Raw genomic sequence first — 24618 nt, 5'->3', positions numbered from 1 at the left:
GAAATGGTAAACTGCATCAAAATTTAAAACATTTATTCAAAAAATATTCTTGAAATGAAAAAGCAAGCTACATATGGAATATTTGCAAAAGTTACCTGATAAATGACTATTATTTAGAAGATATGAAGAACTCTTATAACTCAATAAGATAGACAACTGTATTCAAAACCTGCAAATCAATTAACAATACACTTCACTGAGGAAGATATACATTTAAGCTCATGAAATGCTGTTCAACATCATTAATCATTGGGGAAATGCGAATTAAATCCCAAGTGAGGTACTACTGAACACCCACCAGAATGGCTGAAATTTAAAAGACTGATAATATCGTGCATTGACAAGGATGTGGAACAACTTTAACGTCCATTCATTGTTAGTGGAAATGCAAAATAACACAGCCACTTTACAAAACAGTTTGGCAGGTTCTTATACAATTAAACATACACTTATCATACCAGCCAGCAGTTCTACTCCTAGCTATTCACTCAAGAGTGACAGAAACACATAAATACTCAAAGGCTTGTACTTGCACATTCATAGGAGCTTTATTCATAATAGCCCCAAACTGGAAACAACTCAAATGTCCTTTAACTGATGAATACATCTACAGATTGTATTATGTTCCATACAATGAAATACTTCTTAGCAATACAAAGGAATGAACTGTCAATATATTTAATACCATGAATACCTCTTAAAACTATTATATTGAGTAAGAAGCCAGACACCAAAGACTTTACACTGCTTGACTCCTTTTAAACTACAAAGAAGAAAGAGGGAACATTTTTGAGGTGGCAAAATGTTCTGTATTGTGGCTACTGCATTTGTTACACAACTACATATACATTTGTCAAAACTCACTGTATTATACAACTTAAATTTGGTAAATTTTGTTGTATATAAATTTGACCTCAGTAAAACTGATTTTTAAAATGTATGATAATAGTTATGATTAACTTAAAAAGGGCAATGCTAACTAATATTGATGGTGAGGATTTGGAAAGGAGGATCATGTTTCTTTAAGAAAGGCAGATGTAGTCAATTTCATTAGCAATATGTAGATTTTATTGTGTTGTATACTTTTTATTTTAAAAATACTTTATTATTACTTAATTTTACCAGAAAAAATGTATCTATGTAAAATTCTTTATGTCTGAACCCTTTTCCTTATTCAAACATGGACTAGCAATGTAACTTTTAAGAACACATGTTTTTGGGTCTGTTGCTTTAAGTGGGACCTTGCCTGTCTTGTTTACCATTACGTGCCTGACACAGTTGGTGTACCTATTGTTGCATAACATATTACCCCAAAATGTAGTGACTTGCAACAACAGATTTTTATTATATCTCACAGTCTCTGTAATCCATTTCCCAGCTTTCTCATGAGAGCCTCTCTACAGGGATGCCTCACAACAAGGAAACCAGCTTCCTCAGAGGGAGTGATCCAAGGGAGTAGCCAAGATGCAATCTGCCATCTTTTTACATAGCCAAAGTGACATTCCATCAGTTCTGTATTTTATTTGACAAAAGTGAATCAACAGGTCCATCCCACACTCAAAGGGAAAGAATTACACAAGACAAAAATATGAGGAGCCAGAGATTAATTGGATTCATCTTAGAGGCAGCCTATTATGTAGTGATCAGTAACTAGTTGAATGGATGGATGGACAGATGGATAGACAGACAGGCAGACAGATTAATGTTCTGTGACAGTGTAACATATGTGTTTGATGTTGCATAGCCTTTCTTAAGAAGAACCCTGAAAAACTTGAGACTGACCTTCAGATACTGAGAGGTCTAAGCATGTTTCCTTCTACATATAAAAGTAAAAGATTCCACAAACTTTTGCCTAAAAAATAGAAAAAAATTTTAAATATCATAACAATTATAAAGTATTTGCAAGAGTGAACCTGGAAGAAGGATTAGGTATTCTTTTTAATTCCAGACAGCCTTCCCAATACTGAGAGGCAGCTGTTACAGGGAAGTGATGCTATAGAAGAGCTTGTGCTTCTATATGAGAAATTTCTAATTAATTATATGTTTGCTCTTCAGTGCCATTCACATTAAATTTTAAATGCTTTCTGGCAAGTACCTGCTGCTACTTATGATCAATCACTATGCATTCACCATACTTATATATATGTATATACATTTAACAACTTTTGACATCAAGCCATGTAACACTTCTGGAGGTCAGGATTTTATAGGAACTATAGTTATAAACAATAGAAAATAAATTAATCTAAGGGTCTCAAATATTCCTCTGTCCTTTTTGGAAGAGGTTATGATACTCAAAAGAAAATAAGTGAATAATAAATGAGGTTTTTATAGATATGCCCATGTTTATTTTGGATTCACCCCTGGCATGAAATTTCTACGTACGGAAGCTTGAAAACTTTTTTTTTTTTACTTAATATCATTGATGTATCTGAGATTTCTATTTGAAGTGCACTGAAAATTTTAAATGTTAAATATATGATATATTAATTTAGAAAGGAAAAATATGTAAGAGTCTGCAAGTACAAGAAAGAGGTAAAAGCTTAGTTGTGTAGAACTTCAACCTCTGAATACAATCAGGAAATTTTAATGAAGGGGGTTGGATATACTTTTACCACTGGAATTAGATTAAATATTTTCAGCGTTATCAAGTTCAGACCATAAAATATGATCAGACATAGAAAAAAATGAGATAGCTTTTACCAAAATGTTTAAAAGCACCATGTCATCTTGTGATTTAAAATGAAAATAGATGTCATGCATCTATTTTTCTTTCTGTTTTTTAAAGATATATAGTTCAATTTTTGGTGTGCATACAATGAATATCTGTTTAAAGAATATTTGAATGAAAGAATTGATTTTATAAGAACAAATAACTATATGCTGGTTTAGCTTTCCCTTTCTTAGATTAGCTTAATTAATTCCACATTGATAATTATAAAATGTTGATGTCATGTAAGTGCCATTTTTGACTAATATATCACTTTTATTAAAATAGCTTATGTCTGAAAATCAAAACGTTCATACATAAATCATTATTTTTCAACATAATCTCTCATCCTTCACACAGAACATGTAGGATCTTTATGACTACAATTCAGCAAATTGTAAATACAATTTTATAGTTGTTTAGTTTTTGTTTGACAGTTCACCAGAGAATTCAATAAACTAATCAAATGAATTCCATATAATCTCTTCATCTAAACTACAAAGGACAGAATATTGACATTGCTTTGTCTGATAATAGATGAAAAGGAAAGGAAAAACTGATTTATCTGCTTTTGCCTATTTTATTTCAGTCTGAGGAGGAGATGGGGCAGTTCTTAGTGAAATAATTCATGTTGAAACAAGATGACTGTTTTAAAAACTAGAAACAAGCCAAGCTAAAAACATATACCCTAGTTGTAGATTTTTTAAGTATTGCCATTATTTGTCAATCATAAAGCTTAGAAAATACCTAATTTTAACTTAAACGCACAATACATCTTTTTACCTCATTGTTTATCACTAAAAAAAGAGCACACCATTCCTTATTGAAGTAAGGAAAAAACATTTAGAAAGTAACAAGAAAAAATGTTTTTCTTTTAAAGAAACTTTAAAGTTTACAAACAGGTTGATTTAACTGCATGTGTTGTCTTTCAGTTGGGGATAATGTTTAAAATATAAATAATAATTGTGCAGAAATGTCAGTTAACTTGATCACATATTTTACAGGGGCTGATTGTTGCTGACCTTATTTTTATTTGATGATTTTTAAAATTCAGTATAAAGTGATCACAGTATCTGTAATTTTCTGTTTCAATGCAATTTTCTATTTCAGAGCACATGTCAGTGCAAGTATTTTATCTTTTTCCTGTGGTTGACTCACAAAAACCTACTCAGTTTTCAAAACTAGTGTGAGCAAATAAGAGGTAATTGGGACAATGTATACATTTAGTACTTTGAAATGTACTCAGCCCTATGTAGATATTAATATATTATCTAGATTTACAAAACAGTAAGTATATATTAAATACTCTCTAGGCACCAGGTGTTTAGTCACGCTTTTTATATGGATTTTATCTGTAATATTTGTTTGTTATAGTTATTATATATGTTTTGCTAATATGGGAGCTAAGGATTAGGAATATTCACACACTCAAGGTCACAGGGCCAGTAAGTCATATTTATGTTTCAGTGGATTTGTTCTAACAAAACCATCTTTCACTTTCACATACACTTTTAACCCCTAAATTATACATACTGACACAATACATCCATACTCTGAATCCATGCTTGAAATAATAATCTTACTTTAAATTTTATATTTTCCACTCAATTCTGTATATGCTAGATTATGCACATAATATTTATAAAGACAGCATAAGAATAGACCAAACATTTAGAACTTATAGAAAGGTAATTTGAGTGTTATGTATTTTCTAAATGGGAGATACGGGAGATTTTATTAGTTTTATCATCATAATAATAGTGCCTTAAATCCTTTTACGTCTATACCACATTTAATTTTTCTGTCACTCCTTTAGACATATGAGGTAGATACTAATTTTCACATGAGGAAAATAAGACAAAGAAAATAGTTTAGTTCCACTTCTGTGTACTTTCCCTCTGGACCATACTTATCACAATGGCATCCTATTGTTGCAAATCTGTACTATAAATTATACCAGATTACAGGGCTTTAAGGATGTCAGTAGCTGGGTGCTATAATGCTACCCACATTTGCTGCCTGAATGAAGAGATATATGTACTTCAACATAACACTTTTAAATAAATGCAGGGAGATCAATGAACTCGAAGACAGAGTAGTGTAAATCGCCCAAGCTGAGCAGAAAAAAAGAATTTTAAAAATGAGGATCCTTTAAGAGATCTCTGGGACAACATCAAGCATACTAATGTCAGTATTATAGGGGACCCAGAAGGAGAAGAGAGAGAAAGGGGCAGAGAATTTGTTTGAAGAAATAATAGCTGAAATCACCCGTAACCTGGGAAAGGAAACAGACATCCAGGTCCAGGAACCACAGAGAGTCCCAAACAAGATGAACTCAAAGAGATCCACACCAAGACACATTATAATTAAAATGGGAAAAATTAAAGATAGAAAGTCTTTAAAATAGCAAGAGAAAATCAACTAGTTATGTATGAGGGAACTCCCCGAAGACCATCAGCTGACTTACCAGCAGAAACTTCAGCAGGCCAGAAGGGAGTGGCACCATATATTCAAAGTGATGAAAGGAAAAATCCTACAACCAAGAAAACCAAGAATACTCTTCCTGGTCAGGCTATCATTCAGATTTGAAGAAGAGAGAAAGAATTTTATAGATGACTAAAAGCTAAAAGAGTTGAAACCAGTAAATCAGCTTTTATAGGAAATGTTTAAAAGACTTTTCTAAATAGAGAAGAAAAGATCACAACTAGAAAAACTTTAATTACAAAAGAAAAAGTCTCACTGGTAAAGGCAAATATATAGTAAATCAACCACTTATGAAGCTAGTAGGAGGGTTAAAAGACAAAAATAAAAATTTCAGTATCCACCATAAGTAACTAAAGTTTACAAAACCCAAAAGATGTGAAATATGATGTCAAAAACATTAAATGTGGTTTGAGGGGAGTAAAATGCATGGTTATTAGAAAGTGTTCAAACTTAAGAGATCATCAACTTATAATATTCACATATATATATCCATATATATATGTTGTTATGGATGAATCTCCAAAAACTTATCACAGATAACACACACAAAAAGAGAAAATGGAATCCAAACATAACACTGAAGACAGTCATCAAATCACAAGGAAAGAGAGCAAAAGAAGAAAAATGAAACAAAAAGAACTACAAAACACCCAAACTATAAACACAATGGCAGATAGTACATACTTATCAATGATTAATTTAAGTGAAGATAGATTAAATGCTTTTATCAAAAGACATAAAGTGGCTGAATGGATTAAAAAAACAAGACCCATATGTATGCTGCCATTTCAGATCTAAAGACACACAAAGACTGAAAGTGAGGGGGTGGAAAGATATATTTTATGCAAAAAGAAATGAAAAGAATGCTGGGGTAGCAATACTTGTATCAGGCAAAGTAGACTTTAAAACAAAGACTGCAGCAAGAGACAAAGAAGGATGTTACATAATGATGAAAGGATCAGTCCAACAGGAAGATGTAACAATTTTAAATATGTATGCGCCCAACATAGGAGTACCTAAATACACACAGCAAATATTAACAAACATTAAGGGAGAGATTGACAGTAAACACAATAATAGTAGGGAACTTTAGTAACACCCCATTTACATCAATGGACAGATCATCCAGACAGTAAATCAGTAAGGAAACACTGGCCTTAAATGACAAACCACATGGACTTAATAGCTGCATATCTAGAACATTCCATCCAAACACAGCAGAATACACTTTCTTTTCAAATGCACATGGAAGAGTCTTCAGGATAGATCACATGCTAGGCCTCAAAATAAGTTTCATTACATTTCAGAAGATAGAAATCGTATCGAGTATCTTTTTCTATCACAAAATAACTGAATATATTTCTAAAATGATGTTTAATTACTAACATCTAAGTATAGAAATTTTGACCTTTAGTGTTTTTGAACAAAGGTAGAATTGATTTTAAATTATCATTTAAATTTCATTTAAAATTATAATTGAAAAAGCAACATATTATAATCAGAGGATAGTATCAATTAAGTGTAGAAGCAAGATTAAACGGAATTACATCCAAAATAATGAAGTTAAATAATATATAGGAACTGTATCCTGGGGACATTATGTTTATTTTTAGAAAAATAGAACCATATATTAGTGTGAAAAGATGTTAAAAAATGAATATCAATTTATTGAATAAGAATCATGGTATTGATAAGGATGTATTGTAAATGACTAGCTGGCAATAAATACGTCTTTTCTGGTTTTTTTTCTTTATACTTTCTTTCTTACAGGGATTAATATCAACATATATTTTTCCCCTTGATCCTTTATTTCTTAGAGCCACATCCTTCCTCATGTCATCTCTTTCTCCAAAAGAAGTGAATTAATTTACCACCTCTCCTTATTTTAGTGTCTTATTTTAAAAACAAGCACCAAAAAACCCTACATTTGCTTCCCCTTCTTTTTTTATCCAGAGTGACAGTAACTTAGCAAAAAGCCAGTGCCTCTCTGTTTACCCATCTAGGGTTATACTATACCTCAAAATGTTTTGAAGTCATTTTTGCATTATAAAGAGGACATAATGATTGAAATGATTCTTAAGTTCAATGGTACAGAAAATTATGAGCTTGCTTTCATTTTGTAGGGCATCAAAAATGTGTAAAGTACTATAGAATGGATTACATCTGCTTTGTTTCTCTCAAAGTAATAATTTTTTATGGTCCTTTATTTTTTCCTTCTTTTCCTTTGGGTTATATCTGCAAAAATCATTTTAATTGCTCAGCTAACCTCTCCTTCTACCCAGGCATATCTTCTAAAGACTAGAGGTGATAATTATTTTTTATGAGACTTGATGGACCGATGAGATATGAAATTTGCTTACTTTTCTTAGTGTTTCTTTTTGCTGGAGAGTCTAACTATGTTAGTCTTCTGAACCTTCCTGCAGATTTGTTATTGGGCGAGAAAAACCGGGACAAGTGAGTGAGGTTGCCCAGTTGATAAGCCAGACGCTGGAACAAGAGAGGCGCCAGAGAGAGCTGCTTGAACAGCACTATGCTCAGTACGATGCCGACGATGATGAGGTAAGTGGCACTTGCAAACATTCTCTCTCCTACATTTCTTCTCACTACATCTCTCCTTGATAAAACTCTTTACCATGTAGCAGTATGACAGGGCTTTGCAGTCTCTCAAGGAGAATGTGTTGATGATCATCCTCACAGAAAAGAAATATTACTTGCGTTTGTTATTAACTTACCAATTAGGTAATAGTATCCTATTTACAGTATGAAGACTTCGGGATCCAGGAAGTCACCTCTTATTACACTATTAAGAGAAATTCACTGAAACAAAAAAGGGTAAAAATAGCAAAATGCAAATAGTGGTAGCTATCTTTGTTGTTAGAACTAGGTCTTTTTCCCTCTCTGCTTTATATTTTTTCCAATTTTATCCTAAATTTTCCACAGTAAGTATGTAATGCCTTTTCAAAAAACCAGTAAACACTGAGTTAAAAAACACACACATATATACACGAACATAGACAGAAAAGTACTGAAAATTGCTGAGTGTTTTCAGGTTTTTTCCCCCAGGAAGAGAAAGTTCTTTGGATCTGCTCAGTATGATTTGTGCTAACATGATGCAGAACAAAGCTTTTCCACCAGCACATATTCCATAGAGTAGACACATACTGGAATAATTTTGCACCCTGCTCTCTGTAGAAGATCAAGCAAATGAATAGACTCTAAGCCCCAAGTGAAAACAGCTCTCTGAAACTCTTGTGTATTGTAATGTAATACAGATGCTGTTCTATTTCTAATGTAAATACCAAATGTACATTGATATAATGGGACAACACACTTTATTATAAACATTTTTAAATATGCATATGTTTCATACTGGCATGGCAAAGGATCCATCAACAATTTAGTTGCAGTATTTCATGCTCCATAAACATAGTAAATATTTAGGTAAAAATCTTCTTTATATCAGCTGATACAAGGGCAGTGCAACTTCACATGTGCAACCTCTACTCATCTGAATATATTCTTTTTCCAAAACATTTTTTGGTTTCTAGCCAGGACCTAGTGAAGATTTATAAGAGGCATTCAAATGTTTTTTCGTGTATTTTTAGGATGGAATCTTTTAACCTAAATATATATTGATTTTTCATCTCTTTATAGTATAATGAGGATGTATTCTCTCTTTATTATGGTGCTTCAGTTAACTGTTGATCTGAGAGTAAATATTAGAAATTCTTCATGTGAATGAATTAGTCTCAAAATTCTATTTAGTTGATTTAGTTTTTCACATGCAAAATCCATTTGAAATGGCAAGTTGTTGTTTTTTCCATTATACTGAGATATTATACATGAAAATGTTAATTTGGATTTGGAAACCAAAAAAGCAATTCCTACAAATATTTGAGCTTTCCTCTTACCTAATTTTCAATTCTCTGCACTAGTATTTTGTGTTTTATCAGAAACACTGATTAGCTTTGGCTGTAAATCTGAATTAGGATTGTAGACTCGTTCTCTGCAGGTTTGGCTTTTACCTGCTCACGCTGCTAGAATTTGGATCTGAGGTTCAGGGGCATACGGGTGACATCAAGTGGTGGAAGGTGAGGAGGCCTAATTTTCCAGTTTCTATGGGTTCCCTTGTCTTTGCTTCAAAGTGCAGATATTGGGCTAAATCTCTAAATTCCTTTCAGTTTCTAATATTCCATCAAATCTAACAAGGAAAGATGGAAAATAGGATAGTTCTCTAAGTAAAGCTCCCAAACTGAAATTTTTAGATCACATACTACATACTTCCTCCAGTTATTTTGAGAAATTGATCCAGTTATTTGAGGGTTTGAGGAATTGAAAACCTTCAGGTTTTCAACTCAAGCAGCTAATGCTTTTTTTAACGTAAAATTTTCTCTGATTTAATAACTTGAGTAAATGCGAAAGGAATATTTGTCATTCAACGTTTATACTTAGGAGCACATCATTTGGATTTTTGTTTGTTTGTTTTCCTGTTTTTGTAAGGAAGGCAGAGTTGATTGTCACCTGAGCAAATATTCTCAGGGTAAGGGGGATAAATAAATAGTGCTAGGCACTATTTTCCTACATAATTCCATGTAATCTTTACAGCAAACAGAGGAGATTCTTTTTTTTTTCCCTAAAAATGCAGTAATTGAGGCTTTTTCTAGTGGTACAGCTAGTAGTTGCCAGATTTAGGGTGGGAATAGGGTCTTCCTGGCTCCAAAGCCTCGACTCTGCAGCACGCTGCTGATTTTTGAGTGGAGTGGGCTGATGGGCCTGTCTGAGTTCAGGCACATACGGAGTAACTGGAACAAGAGCTGTTGGAAGGAAGATTCCTGTTTCAGGTTATGGAGTTTCTTGTAATACTTAGGTTTGTAGTTCTTTGTTCTTTATTTCTAATAATAGGGGGATTGAATCCATGGAGAATTATTTTACTCTAGGTAAATACTTAATCCATAGGTAGCCTGTGAAGATAGTGCTTAAAGGGAAGAATAGCTGAGTATACAGCTATTTTACGAAAAAAACAAAAACAAAAACAAAAACCAGAGTTTAGCTTTAGGTTAAGCTTTTCTTCTGTCTGAAGTTGTAGAAATAGAAAGCAGGTGCTTGCTATTTTGCTACTCCAAGTAACCTTCACTTTTTTGAAAAGGTCAAGGAGCCTTTTCCATTGTCTTTCTCTCATGTTCCTCCCTGACATATATTTTTCTGTTTCTTATGTGTTACACACTGCCTCACCAAAGCATGCCCAACTAAAACTGACCGTTAATTTTCTGTGCATAGCAGTGGTGAAAGATGTATAAATAATAAAAAATCACTTTTGTGCAAACCCGTTTATCTACTTAGATTCATTTTTTTTTTACTAATGCTACCAGATATTATTAAATTGATTGATTTGAATGTTATGTCCTTATTTTTTATCTATTCTCTCTCTGTTAATGAAAAGTAAATGACATAGTGGAAATGAGAAGAACCAATATTGGTTACCCAATGAGTTAATGGTCCTTGAGTAATTGATTTAATTTTATATGTAATTGAACAGTTTATTGATCCCGAGTTGTGTAATCAGTCGCTTGGTTTCTCACTTTTCTTTCACTTATAGAATCATCTTGTGATTTCAAAGTTAGAATCATTTTTATTTGACAGTATCCCCTGTGACATTCCCTGGGCCAGCCAGGAAAACCTCTAATGAAATGCAGAACAGCCAAGTTCATACAACTGATTTCCAGAGCCAGCACTTAGGTCAACATTGTCTACTGAAGGATAGATAGCTCTGGTTTTGGTCAAATCATACAAGGTTGATTCTAACTTGGAACCTGTCACATTGACAGAGGAGAGTTGCTTGCTTGAATTGCCTACAGGGAAAACATTGCAATGTGAGAAATATATCCCGAAATTGCAAAAGTACAGTGAGCCTCTTATCAGAACCATATTTAGGATTAAGAATACTACCATGTATTGTGTGTGCTTACATATAACTATTTTAATGCTTTAAGAAATTCTGTCATACTCTAATAGATAATCCCCAAACTCTATTTAAATTTCTGCATTTCCTGGCTTTTTTTCCTTCAACTACTTAAACTAGAAGAGTTTAAAATAAGCAAACAGCTAATTCAATTTGAACTGCATTCCTGTTTCTGTTCTTTCTCTGTTAAACAGTCTGATTTTTTTTTTAAGTTGAAATGGCTCTGCCTAAAGACTAAAGTTTAAAGGGAGGATCCTACAAAGAAGAGGGTGATGTAAATCCGAACCACTGAAAAACTTTAAATGCAGTTCTGAATGTATCTTTGATTAGGTGATTGTACTTTGGATTTGTAGAATAATTATTCATTTCTTTTTCTTTTCTTTCTTTCTTTGTTTCTTTTTTTTAAACAATCTAAAAGGTAACCAAGGAGGATTTCAGTAGACCCCTCAGGCAGTCAGCACTACCCCACGAAATGCTAGGGGTATGGTACATTTTTCAACTAGATTTTAATTCTCCATAAGAAATTTAATCTCCTATCATACCATAACCATCAGTGTCTAGCCTTTTAATGGTGACGTCATGTAATTCTGGTGTATCTTTTTGTGTACCATGGGTCATGTATGTATATTTTGGTTATCTATTTCTATCAAAGAGCAATATGCAATGTGAAACACTGTAGGCTCAGACTAGAAATAAGTAGGAACTGGTACTGTGTCACTTTTTTGAATTGGAAATTACATACGGTCATTCACATTGAAATGAGTTATTTTACATGCACTTTTAAAATTATATGATTATTTTGCTTTTGCTTCTTTAAACATTAAAATATAATATTTATTACAGTTTTAAAGTCTTAGATTATAGATGGCATTTCAAAGCCTCTTTGGGTAGTAGTTCATAACAAGATTAATCATCACTCCAGAAACTGAGGCCCCTTATCTTAAAATAAAATTTAATCTTTCTTTCATAATTTGTTTTTCTTATGAGAAATTATTATCACTGTAACTATATCATGACAACATTATTTTAAAGAACCTTTTAAAGTATTGAATACAATTTAGAGCAGCTACCTATGTGGATATACATTTTTATTGCTTGTGTTAATATGTAATAATTAGAGGCAGAAATAAAATGGAAGCTATAGTTTGCTTAAGTGTTAAAGGTTTACAAAAATGTAATTTTTATGTGAAAAGCATTGAAGGGATAACATTAAATTTGACTCATACTGTTTACTGTTCCTGTTTTGAAACAGCTTCTGTTGTGTGAACAAGAGATTGCAGTTATTATGGATGGCCTCTTAATAATGTGAACTGGCTTTCTCCTGTGTTTATAAGATTGAGAAACTAAGAGTTGGGGGTATTCTCTTAGTCTTCGAAAGTTTGTGTTGCAGCAGGCACCAGAACTTCAGTGTTTTTCCTACCCTTTATCATTAGGCTGCTCTCTCTAGTGGGGAAAAAGCTTTCTTTAATTTTTATTGTCAACCATTTTAGAACACTGTGGCTGAATTGCAAGGAGTGTCTGGCAACTGCAATAACAATAACAACTATTTCCTTAAGGTTTGTTTTTTGGTGGAAAATAATGCTTATCTGCACCTTCCTGCTTCATGTGTGAAATGAAATATTCCGTCTTATTAACTAGCTCTGTGCTCAGAAGAACTTCTCTAGTGCCGTGTATTTTGTATGTTGAATGCTAGTTTGAACATAATCATTTGAAAAAAATTAATTCTGAAACATAGAACATATTTTAGGCACAGATTCTGCAGTTTGGACTCACTTCATAATATTTAACCGTGGATGTTTTTAACCCCTAACACTTGCAATATTTTGTGATTCATTTTAAAGGGCAGAAAAAGAGAACCAACCGCGGGGCTGTGTGATGTTTATAAAATATAGTGCACACGGTGATTTATATTGTCTTTAAATCCACTTTTTTTTTTAGAAAAGGATCATTTGATACAAAGTTCTTAATATTTCAAAAAACTAAATGTATATATCTTTAAATTGTAGTAGTACTTGTTTGCATGATTTATATGGTAGACAACTAAAATGTCTAAAAAGATGTAACAGTTTAAATAATAAACTACTTCTCTCTATGTTTAGCTACCAGTAACAGAGACAGAGTAACGTAAAAATGGAAGTCAGGTATATTTAAAAGGGAGATTGCTTAATGGTGATTAGAGGAGCCAGAAGAATAGGAGAAGTATGAAATATAAAACTTTTTAACAACTTGTTTATAGACTCCATTTTGACCAGAACTTTAAAATTATTCAGTTTATTTATGTCCTTTGGTTTCTGATTCTCAAATCTACAGTAATGGTCATTGTCATTGAAACCCAAAATCATAAGGTGCTTAGAAGATATTCAATTAAAGACCATATCCATGCTCAGTCTAACCTAAGTGTACACACACACACACACACACACACAAAATCCCCAGGATGTGGAAATCCTCCTCTGTTTGAAAGGTCCTCTCAAAATATTCTTTGTATATAGAAATGTTAGTATTTGTAACACTGAGGAGAGACATAAAGATGGATAGTATCTAGGGGAGATAGAGGTTAGAACGGAAACCTTTGCTTAAATAATGCCATCTTTTTGTTGCTTATTTTCTTTATTTTGTTTATTATAATGCAAGTGATTTGAATATGTTTTCTTATTTTCTTTCCACTGCCACATTGTGATATTTATTTACGAGCCAGATACAAAATACCAAGTAAACTTTATCAAATACTTCTAAGCCATTAAATTCTTCTGAGAAGATTACAGACTTTGTACTCTCTAGAAACCATGCTAGAACATTTCAGTGATGAACCACAGAGTTTGCAGTGTTAAAGAGACACCATAGAAACAAATACAAATGATTGCACTTTTCCTACTTTAAAAATATTTATAAGTTGATAAAAATTTTTTACCAAAAAGCTATAAAATGCTAAAATGTACAGTGAGAGATGGGACTGGGAAGCCGACTAACTTTTCAGTGAACTGTAGGGATCTTGTGGCTCCCCATGCCTTTGCTCTTTCTGTTTTTTCCTACCTTGAATGCCATTGCCTTTGACTCTTGGTTGCCCTTGTATGCCCACTAATCCTGTTCACCTTACAGGGCTCTGTTTAGATGTCATCTCTCTCCTCCACAAAGCCTTCTTGGACTCTCTCAGCGGGGCTGAGGGCCCTTCTTTTCACTGAGTCAGTAGTACCTTTTGTATCTCTATCATTATTTACCCACAAATTTCCCCCAACTAGCTTGTAATCTCTTCAATGACAAGTTTCAATATCTGGTTGATTTTTAATATGTATAGGGATGAGCCCAGCACTGCAGATTAGAAGAAGCCAAGAAATTGAACTGAATTGAATCACTCAAAGGATATTAAGATGAAAATTGGAGAGTAGAGTTAAATGAGAAGAATAAAATTAGAACATTATCTGAGATAGTGAAGGGAGACTGGCATAGAATACAAGGGTAAAGGAAAGGTCAGACCTAGTAAGACTAGAGAGTGAAGATAGGGAAAGGACTGAAAAAATAAGCTATACTTGTCTGTTGGCACTTTGAGGTTTAGCACTGTGAGCTTTTGCTACAGCGTTCTAATTGTTTTGAGGGACCGTGAATTTACAAGAAGACCCTATCTCTATCACACTGCACCAAAATCTTCTTTCTGCATGTAACCCCCCCCCCAAAAAGAAGCATATTTCATTTCTTGAAAACCTTTGGGACCTTAGAAGTAGCAACTGGTGACTCACATTGACATGATTTCTTTTTAGTCATAACTGAATAAACATGTAATAGAAACAGGATAGTTGAAATGGCCTAAATTTAGATGCCAAGATCAATAATACGTAGATAACCATCTTTTCTTGCCCATTGTATATTAACTTAAAAATAGCCTTCCATTATAGAACTACATTTTCATCAGCAGGAAAAACTAAATGGTGACCTGACCAAGGACTGCTGTCCTAAAGCTGCCTTATTATGCAGATTTGCCAGCTCTGATAAGGGCTCCATTAATTTTAAATTGATATTGATGCTAGTAAGGGTGGTAGTAAAAACTCTTAATCATTTTTTAGAATTCAACTTCCTAAGGAGTTTTTTTAAAATTATTTTATTGACATAGAATACGTTGTGTAGATCTTAAGTGTATGATTTGGTAATTTTATCACTGTATATCCATATTTCAGACATTAAAATCAACATTAATGAGAAATAATTTGGATACAATAAAATGCACCAATTTCAAATGTGTTCAGGTTAACAGTTTCATGAATAATTACCACCAACCACAATTAAGATATAGAACACTTTCAGTACCTCAAAAATAGTTCCCTTATAGAACTTTGCAGTCACTCTGAACCCAAAAAAACCATTCAGTCTGTTTTCTGACGATATAATTTGTTCAATTCTAGAATGTCATTTGAATGGAATTATAAAGTTACATACCTTTTAATGTCTGGCTTCTATCCTTTCTCTATCATAATGTCATATTTATCCTAAGTGTTCTCTATATTATGACTATACTGTAATTGGTATTGCTTTAGGTTACGGTAGGCAAATCCCAGGGCCCACCCAAAGTGGCTGTCTAATTGGCAAACTCCATCTTAAAGCTAGAGCCCCATGGGCTACCCTGATCTATAAGGTAAAAATAAACCTAGTCTTCCACCTGAGGGACCTCATGGGAAATTGCTAGTGTCAAACCTTGGTGCTGAGTGGAAGGGAAGAAAAAAAATTTTCTCTGAGAAATTATGATCACAGCAGCCTGATCATTATTGCTGTCTTTTACAAGGAAAAAAAAAAGCATTGAGGCATTCAACTGCAGTCAAAGCCTAAATGAAAGTTAAAGTTTCAAGAAGGAGAAGCTTACAATTTCAGAGTACAAAACTCACAGGAAAATAAATCACCATGAGTAACAAACAGCAGAAGAGGGAGGAAAGGAGAAGGGAAGGGAGAAAGAAAGAAAAAAGGAAATAAAGATAAGATCCAAGATTTTATCAATTATGCCAAACTGGAACAAATCCCTCCAGTCGCATATTATATATTTCGGAAGACAAAAATGGAAGTAGTACAGCTCTGACACGAGGCATACAGTAAAACCTTGAGAGTGTGAATGTATGAAGTAATGAGGTATACAGCCTTTGTACCAAAACCAAATAATGAAGAATGAGGAGATGAATAGGCTTATCCTATTTATAAAAATAATGCAAAAAAGTCCTTAACAAAATGCTAGCAAACTGTAACCAATAACATAACAGAGATACCAAGCTGAGTTTAGCCAATAAAGCAAACATGATTTAACATTTGAAAATCAGTTACTGATTGCATCTGACGTTGTCCTGGAAGGCAGGAAGAAGAAATAGAAGAAATAAATTGTAAAGGAAGAAATAAAACTCTTATTATTCACAGGTGATGTGTCTGTCTATTTAAAAAACCTCAAACATACTTACAGATAAATTATTAGAAATAATATAAGATTTTAGTAAATTTGCTAGATATAAAATTAACATAAAATATAACATCTATTTCAATGTGTCTACATAGAGAAAATATAATTTACAAGTTATTTATTTTGGTAAAGGCAAGAACTTGCCTAACAAATTTAGGCATGACCTCAGTGGAGAAAAATTAATTTTATTGAAATATATTAAAGAAAACTTATGGAAAAGGCAAAGAAACCTCTTGTTCATGGATTAGAAAACTCAGTAGTTTGCTTAATTGAGTATTTTCTCTGAGTTGATTTATACATTCAGTACAAGTCCAGTAGAAATAATTCTAAGGAATTTTTTAATGGAAAAAATGTTAAGCTGTTGCTAAAATATATATGAAGGAACAATGTACCAGAAATAATCATGACATCTCATGCCTTAAGAAAGAGGTATTTATTATTAAACTGTAGCAATTTAAACCCTGGAGGAAAAGAATGGACAAATTGGTCAGAGAGCTCAGAAACAGGCCCTCACATACATGAAAATTTGATTTGTGATGTAGATTATACTCTAGATGAGTTGAGAAATATTAGGCTTTTTAATTAAGGAAATATGGTGAGATTGCAATCCTCATCTCAAAAGTTCACTCCAGGTGGGTTAACTACTCAAATATGAAAAGCAAAACTATAAAATTTAGAAGACAGTGTAGAAGAGTATCTTTATGACCTCAGTGTAGGAAAGGGATAGACTGGGATTTTAAAATTGTAGAATAGATAAACAAGATTATACTGTATAGCACAGGGAAATATACACGAAATGGTTTCTTATACTTAAGAAAGCAAAACCATAAAGGAAAGGATTGAGAAAATTGAGTACATTAAGATTAAGAACTTCTGTTCAGCCAGAAAAAAAAAAAGGCTTTGTGAAAGCATAAAGACAAACCAGAATCCATAAGAAAATATTTGAAAAATAAATTACTGAAAGAGAATTACATAGAAAGTACTTCTGTGAGCCAATGAGGAAAGACTACATATGGGCTATTGGCTTGAATAGGAGAAGAAATTTCAGTGACTAGTGAACACATGAGAAGATGCCCAACCATATTAGTAGTCAAAATATAAAAACTAAAAACCCAAATGAAATACTGTTTCCTATCCACTAAATTGATTTGAATTGGATACTTTAAGTTTTGATGGGGATGTGGAAAAAGGAACTCCTATTCTCTGCAACAGAAATATAAATTGGCCTATTCACTTTGAAAAACAGTTCGGCATTATCTAGTGAAGTTGGCTCAACAATTCTATTTCTGACTAACTACCTTAGTAAAATTCTTAAATACGTGAGGTTCAAGACATGTATAATATTGTTCTTGTAGTAGAAAAGAATTGGATATAGCTGACATCTCTGTCACCATGAGAATGGGTAAATATATTGTAGTCTATTCCTACAGTGGAATGATATACAGAAGTTGTTTCTGCAATCCACAAAAATTAGTGGAATCTTGATACATTTTTAGTAATACAAAAATATGGTAAAACTAAAGAAAAACTAAGAATGATAAAATTCATCAGAATTATTCTGAAGTTCAAGTGGCTGAAACGGAATCAAAGAGGCACACACAGAGGATTATAATTAAAATGTAGTACCACTGCTCCTTTCTTAAACTAGATTGTTAGTCATTGGCGGTGATTGTGTCATTATGCAGTATAATTTTTGTATGTTTCATAAATACTCTTTATGTCAACTCAGTATTTAATGAAAAATTAAAATCTGCCATGCACAATTGCTTATATATAAGTTATGTGGGTATAAAATGAATATGATATGGTTCCTGATCTCCAAGGACTTAGAAAATGATTTGATAGTCTGTGTCATCTCATAGTACTCCTTTAAAATTACAGATTTCTCCACTCAGCCTCATACCTGCTGAAACAGAATATGCATTATAGGTGGCCTACGGTTATAGGAGTTTGTGGTAAAGGTTAGGTACAGCCACAGCTGGAGTTGTCCAGTTTAAAGGCAACAGCAAATCTGATGTAAAGACCTTTGAGTCCTGGTATTGCAGACACTGCAAGATGAGATTTCTACCACGAATCACCAGGTAGCCATAATGAGAAAAGGAGTAGAATTATTTCCCCTCAAAGGAAATTGTAAGTAAATTGTATTTATTATTAATCCATAGATAATCCATAGAAATACCATCAATGATTTTTTTTGTTTTACTTTTTTGTTTACTATAAATTCTGTAACTATAACTTCTAGTTCTGTTTGATAATCTGTTAGCATTTTTGTAATCATATGAGCCAGTTTTTCTATGAATATACCATATTTTCCAAGATTCAATTAGTTATATAATTAAAGAATTATTAAAATAATAATAACTTGTGCCACTTTGGTTAGTATAGTTGTTCTCTTCTGCAGATTAAAGATTCAGGGAAATACAAATCTCTTAGTCTCTTCCCACAGTTCTGCTGGCATCAGAATAAGTGCTTCATTGTTTCCTTGGCAAGTAAAATGAAACTCAAGGAAGGCTGCCAGTTTGAAACTGCAGTGTGACATTTGAATTACAGAGGCCTACTTTGGTCTGTTGACTGTTTAGTTCTGGATCTCAGTGGGAAAAATAAGGATCACTGGTTCCCTCCTCATATAGAATATATTTATCAGAGACTTAAAGACAATGGCACTAATGTCTCAGTAAGTAGCTATCTTTTATTAAGAAGAATTGAATTAGGAATGTTGAGTCATGGAAAAATATCGTTTATACTCCCAAGAAGCTTGCTATTTTGCTGTGGAAACAATAAATATATACGGTAAAGAATTTAAATCATTTCCAAGGCAATCTGTCAAAAGGCCAGATAACCATAGTGTAAAAGAATCATTGCAATGAAGGACATATAGAAGTAAAAGCATGAATTTGAAATTTGTGATTTCAGTTTTTATTTGCAAGAAGTTATTTGTTGTTATTTATTTGTTTTCTGTCACCAAGAAGCTGGGTCAGTATTGGGTGTGCTCAAGTAATAAAAAGACCAGTTTAACTGCAGAGCAGAGTATTAGAAAAAATTGTTGGAAAGTCTTTGAAAAGGTAAATTGAATAATATTGTAGGGGCTTTATCAGTCAGCTGAATTTCTAGATATTTTTTCCATTAAATAGTAATTGGGAAATAATTCTCCCAAGGCTCTCACATTTCTGAAGCATTGACTACCTTTTGTTCTGGACTACCTTTTCAAGTGTTTACGTAGTGAACAGTTTTGGAAGGTAGAGGTAGACTTTCCATCTCAAGCAAGGACAGTAATACCTACTGACTATTATAAAAGATGTAGGTAATCAGGCATGTGTAGGTCTCTCTCCTGACATGCCTACCTGTGCTAGTATCCTCTGGCCCTCTTTCATCATTCTTTGGAAATTGTGGCTTGAAGTACCAGCACAAAAATCACGATACCCCAGTATTAACTAGTATGAAGACCTATTCTGGGTTAAAGGAAGGCCTTGACCTTATTGAGAAGATAGTTGCAGGGTTACATACCTACACTGAGCTTGGAAGGAAGGAATTTGTAATTGTCATAGTCAGAAGCCTGGTAAATCCTTAGAACTTTGGCTGGTTCACTGGGGAGATCATGGGGCAAGGGACGTAATGCTCATTAATAAGAAATAGCAACAGTTGAGCTACCTTTTGACTCAACCCCTCCTGTAGTTTATCATGCCTACTTTAGATTCACTCACACAGTAAAATGTCTCAGAGTTTTTTTGCAGTGAGTCTTGTCTACTATGAGGAAATATTGGACCTGTTAGGGAGATTTCTTTCAGATAGACAAACCCCTGTGGGAAACCATAGAGAAGTATTTGGGTCCTAACTGGTCTGTAATGCTGATACAGGTAACCCACTGGAGAATAAGAAACTGTCCCCAAACAATCTAGATAAATTCTTACGGTCAGCTTCACTACTTCGAAAATTTCTCCATCCCTTGTGTTCAGCCACACTTATGATTGGGCTCCAGATTGAGCTGGACTCCAGAAGAGAATCCCTGTTGTAGGAGTCAAGGGTAAGGTGCTGAGTCAGAAACTCCCCAGAGCTGAGCTGGCTGTGTCCGTAGTGATGACTCATCTAATACCAGGCTTTAGGGGGACCATAGACTTTGGAAGTTTGGCTAAAACGTAACCAGTGCACTGCTCAAAACTAAAGATGAACTATTACTTATTACATGAAATTGAGTTATTGAATTCAGTTGAACAGTTGAAAATGAATTATTATAGCACCTTATTATAGGCACAGACCTTCTCTTTGCCTCTAGGCCCCTCTCTCTCCCCTGACCTCAGCTGCTTTAAGGAGAAAGATGACCAGGGGCAGGCTGAGATGGATCTCTTTGTCTTCCAGAGAGACCAAATGCTGTATGAACCCTTTGAACATGCTGGGAAACTTTGGGAGGAAAACACTCAAACTTGATGGTTCTATGGATACTGACTCCATAAATCACCATGTCACGTGATCCCATAGTGAGAAAGGATATTCCAATTCAGCTGATGTGGTTTGGGCAGAGTCTGAAGCAGGAAGGGAAGCTAAAATGACCTTTAAAGGGTTAATGGAACCCTTTGGACAGATGGAATGTAATGCTGTTACGGCTTCCATTGGTAAATCTGTAGTGGATTTGTTGTGAATGCCTGCACTTTTTCGTCCCATTCATGCCAGTGGAGGTTCTCCCATTCAAAGACTGTCACATGTAGAGCAACGATAGTAGGATATATAGATCACGCTCCCCGTTTTCTCCCAGGTCATCCAGCAGAAACAATATAGAGTCCCATGAAGAGAAGTGTGAATCATAGTTTATTTAAACACTTAATGGCTACCAGAATACTCAGGGCATTTCCCATCACAAAACTGCATGCCTGATGCAGCAACCAAGAAAGGGGGAATGGGGCAGCTATTAACCTTCCACTAAGCTCTTATGGAAACTGAAACTGAGGGCTTGACCTGTGGAGACCTTGTCACTCTATGGCCTCATATTCTCAGTTTGAGTTACGTAGGTTAGCTTGTTTTCACTGACCAATAAGGTTGGAAGGGCCCAACGAATCTTGCTTGTCAAATGGAAATGATAGATTCAAGAAAGCTGCTAGGCTGGCCCAGCAGCATCATAGATGTATGTGAACAAGTAGCAATTTTTTATTTTGGGTAAACTTTCTCTGCTACTACACCTCCTGAAACAAGGCCTCTAGATCAGTGAAGCCTTCGTTTCATAGAGATTTTCTTAAATGCCTGGACTGGTTTCACTGATGGTTCAGCTAAGCTGCCCAAGTCTGCCTGCTAGGCTTTCCAACCTTAGCAGCAGCTCTGCCGCCCCCAAAATGGACATGGTCTCCTTGCTCAGTGGGCAGAACTCAAGGTCGTACTTATAACTCTGGCCAGTACTTTCCTTGATGAACCTTGTTACATTTTTACTGATTTTTGAGCTGTTATCAATGACCTGTCTGCTCTGTCACTTGGAAAAGTACAGACAGACAGATTAAAGTTTGATTTGCAAACTATAGAAACAAATTATGGCAATTGATCAAACTCTTAGAGCTGTTCATGTAGCTGCACCTTAGGGGTGGTTGTAATTGGCCTTCATGTATTTAAAGAAACACCATAATTATTAGATCATGTAGCTCTAAGATGACAGTAGTGATCCCTCCAAAATGCAGCTATTCTTGGTTACTTAGGGTTGCTTTCCTGAGGGTTGCTGACTGACTTATATGCATTCTACAGGCAATTATTCTTAGGTTTGGAGTCATTTAATTAGATAAGGTGATTCAAAATGTTCTGGACTTTAGGTGATGGGATCAGTGACACCAGCTCAATCCTGGAAGGCATTCAGATCAGCCTCAGCTTGTTGGCCAGGGTTGTTATGAAAGACAGAATTGCCCTAACCCCAGATTTTCTCCTTGTGGTCCAATGCCTAGCCTGTGTGACCACTGATTCTTCATGCTATACCTAGATTAATGCCTTACGCAAAGTGGACAACTCAGTAAAGTAGCTTAAGGAGAAATGTACTTGGATTTCTAAGGTAGACTCTGATGGTTTATGGAATTTGTTTAGCCAGTAGGGTCTGAAAGCCTTGGGAATACGGTTGATCTTAGTATTGCAAGTTGGACTCATTCTGCTGCTTGGAGTTCTTTTAATAGTAGGGGTGTGTGTGTGTGTGTGTGTGTGTGTGTGTGTGTGTGTGTGTGTATTTTTTTTATTGAAGTATGGTCTGTTTACAACGTTGTCAGTTTCTAGTGTACAACATAATGCTTCAGTCATACATGAACATACATATATTCGTTTTCATATTCTTTTTCACCATAAGTTACTACAAGATATTGAATATAGTTCCCTGTGCTATACAGTATGAACTTGTTGTTTATCTGTAGCTTTAATTATATGCTGAAAGATAGACTGAATATATTGGTCCTGGCAACCCTGGGCAACACTGATCAGTGTAATCAAGGGAATGTCATACTCATGGGAAAATTCCTCAGATGCCAGAATCGTGTAGAAATAAGGGTGGATATTGTTGAGAGACAGTTCCCCCATAGGTCCCTCATTTCTCTGCATGTCTTGTGAGCAGAGGCACTGATGGCCTTTGTTTCAGATTATTTTTCAATAATATTTGTATAGTGACCAGGTATGGAAAATAGAGATAGTGTCTGTCTTTAGGGCAGGTGAGAGACTTGCTTACTGCTCATTACAAAAAATTTGGGTTTCCCAAGCTTAACAAAAGATTTTATGGTTACACTCTGCTTCATTTTTAGACCATAGCAAATCCTGAATTTGAATCCTGTTTGGAAGCCATTTCTTAATTTGAGAATCAAGACTTTCAGAACCAGGAAGTCTTGGTTCCCTTCTGTTTAACAGTCCTCTCAAATGATCTCTATTCATCAGATTTTACTGTAAGCAGCAGGAGGCAATCGGGCAGCACCTTCAACACTGTGTTTGGAAATCTGCTTAGCTAGTTCAGTCAGTTCACTCTGGATATTTCCTTCTCCTTACAGAAGGAGATAATGTCGCTAAGCTTTCTCCACTACAAACAAGGATTCCCCCTTCCAGATTTCCATTTACAGTCTGTTCAAGGCATACGCTTCAAAATCTCCCCAGCCTTCATTCACTGCCTGTTTCCAAAGCCACTTCCCTATTTGTTTATATTTCTTATGGCAGTACCCCCGTCTCTTGCTGTGTAACAAATTACCACCAAAACTTAGCAACTTATAATAAGAAATATTTACACATTACAATATCTGTAAGTCAGTTTAGCTGGATGCCTCTGACTTGAGATCTCTCACTAGGCTGAAAATGAGGTTTCAGCCAGAGCTACAGTCATATAAATGCTCACCTGGGGGAAGATCTGCTTCCAGGCTCACTCGCAGCTGTTGGCAGGACACAGAAGATCCACTTCCAAGCTCCCTCATGTGACTTCTGGCAGGCCTCAGGTCCTTGCTGGCTATTGGCCAGAAACATCAGTTCCTTGTGATGTGAGCCTCTCCATAGGGCCACATACAACATAGTGGCTTGTTTCTCGAGAACAAGAGGACAAAAGAGATGCCAGTCACAGTCTTTTTGTAAACAGATTTCAGAAGTGACATCCCATCACTTTTGTTGTATTCTAGTTATTAGAAGGGAGTCTCTAGATCCAGCCCACATTCAACGGGAAGACATTATACGAGAGCATGATTACCCAGAAAAAAGGGATCTTAAGGGGTCACTTTAGAGCCTCCGTATCATAGTGGTAAATAGTCTCTGCTTTTGACGAGTACACTTTTGAAAAGGAAGGGTGGAGCGTAAACTAAGGAGCTTTAAAATTCTGTAAAATTAAATTCTAATTTATGAATAGTCTACCTCAATTGTTAGAAAATTTTAAGAAGTGAAAGGTGAGTTTGAATTGTTACAAAAGATTTTATAGGTGAATCTTAAATCTCTCTGATCAGAATTTTAGGAAGAATAATTTGTCAGCAGTATTACCAGCGACCTGAGGGCAGAGAACACTAGAGGCCGTATCTGTAATCTAGATAGAGATGTTTAGATGTTTCTTGATTTGGTGACTAGACA

The 24618-nt window shown here is 34.5% G+C and overlaps 1 protein-coding gene across 5 annotated transcripts in view; it reads left to right on the top strand.

The window, feature by feature from the left end:
* PPP1R9A (protein phosphatase 1 regulatory subunit 9A) overlaps positions 1–24618 on the top strand; it is a 259617-nt gene that overhangs the window by 167245 nt on the left and 67754 nt on the right. For all 5 annotated transcript variants that reach the window (XR_012074487.1, XM_015242041.3, XM_072964969.1 and 2 more), the window contains exon 6: positions 7618–7753. Coding sequence is in view for 4 of the 5 variants with exons in the window: in XM_015242041.3 (XP_015097527.1) it covers positions 7618–7753 (136 nt within the window). In the remaining variant the exon portion in view is untranslated. The remainder of the gene's footprint in view (positions 1–7617; positions 7754–24618) is intronic.

Source organism: Vicugna pacos, chromosome 7 (assembly GCF_048564905.1).
Source record: "Vicugna pacos chromosome 7, VicPac4, whole genome shotgun sequence".
Classification (NCBI taxonomy): domain Eukaryota; kingdom Metazoa; phylum Chordata; class Mammalia; order Artiodactyla; family Camelidae; genus Vicugna; species Vicugna pacos.
This window is presented reverse-complemented; position numbering and strand designations above follow the sequence as displayed.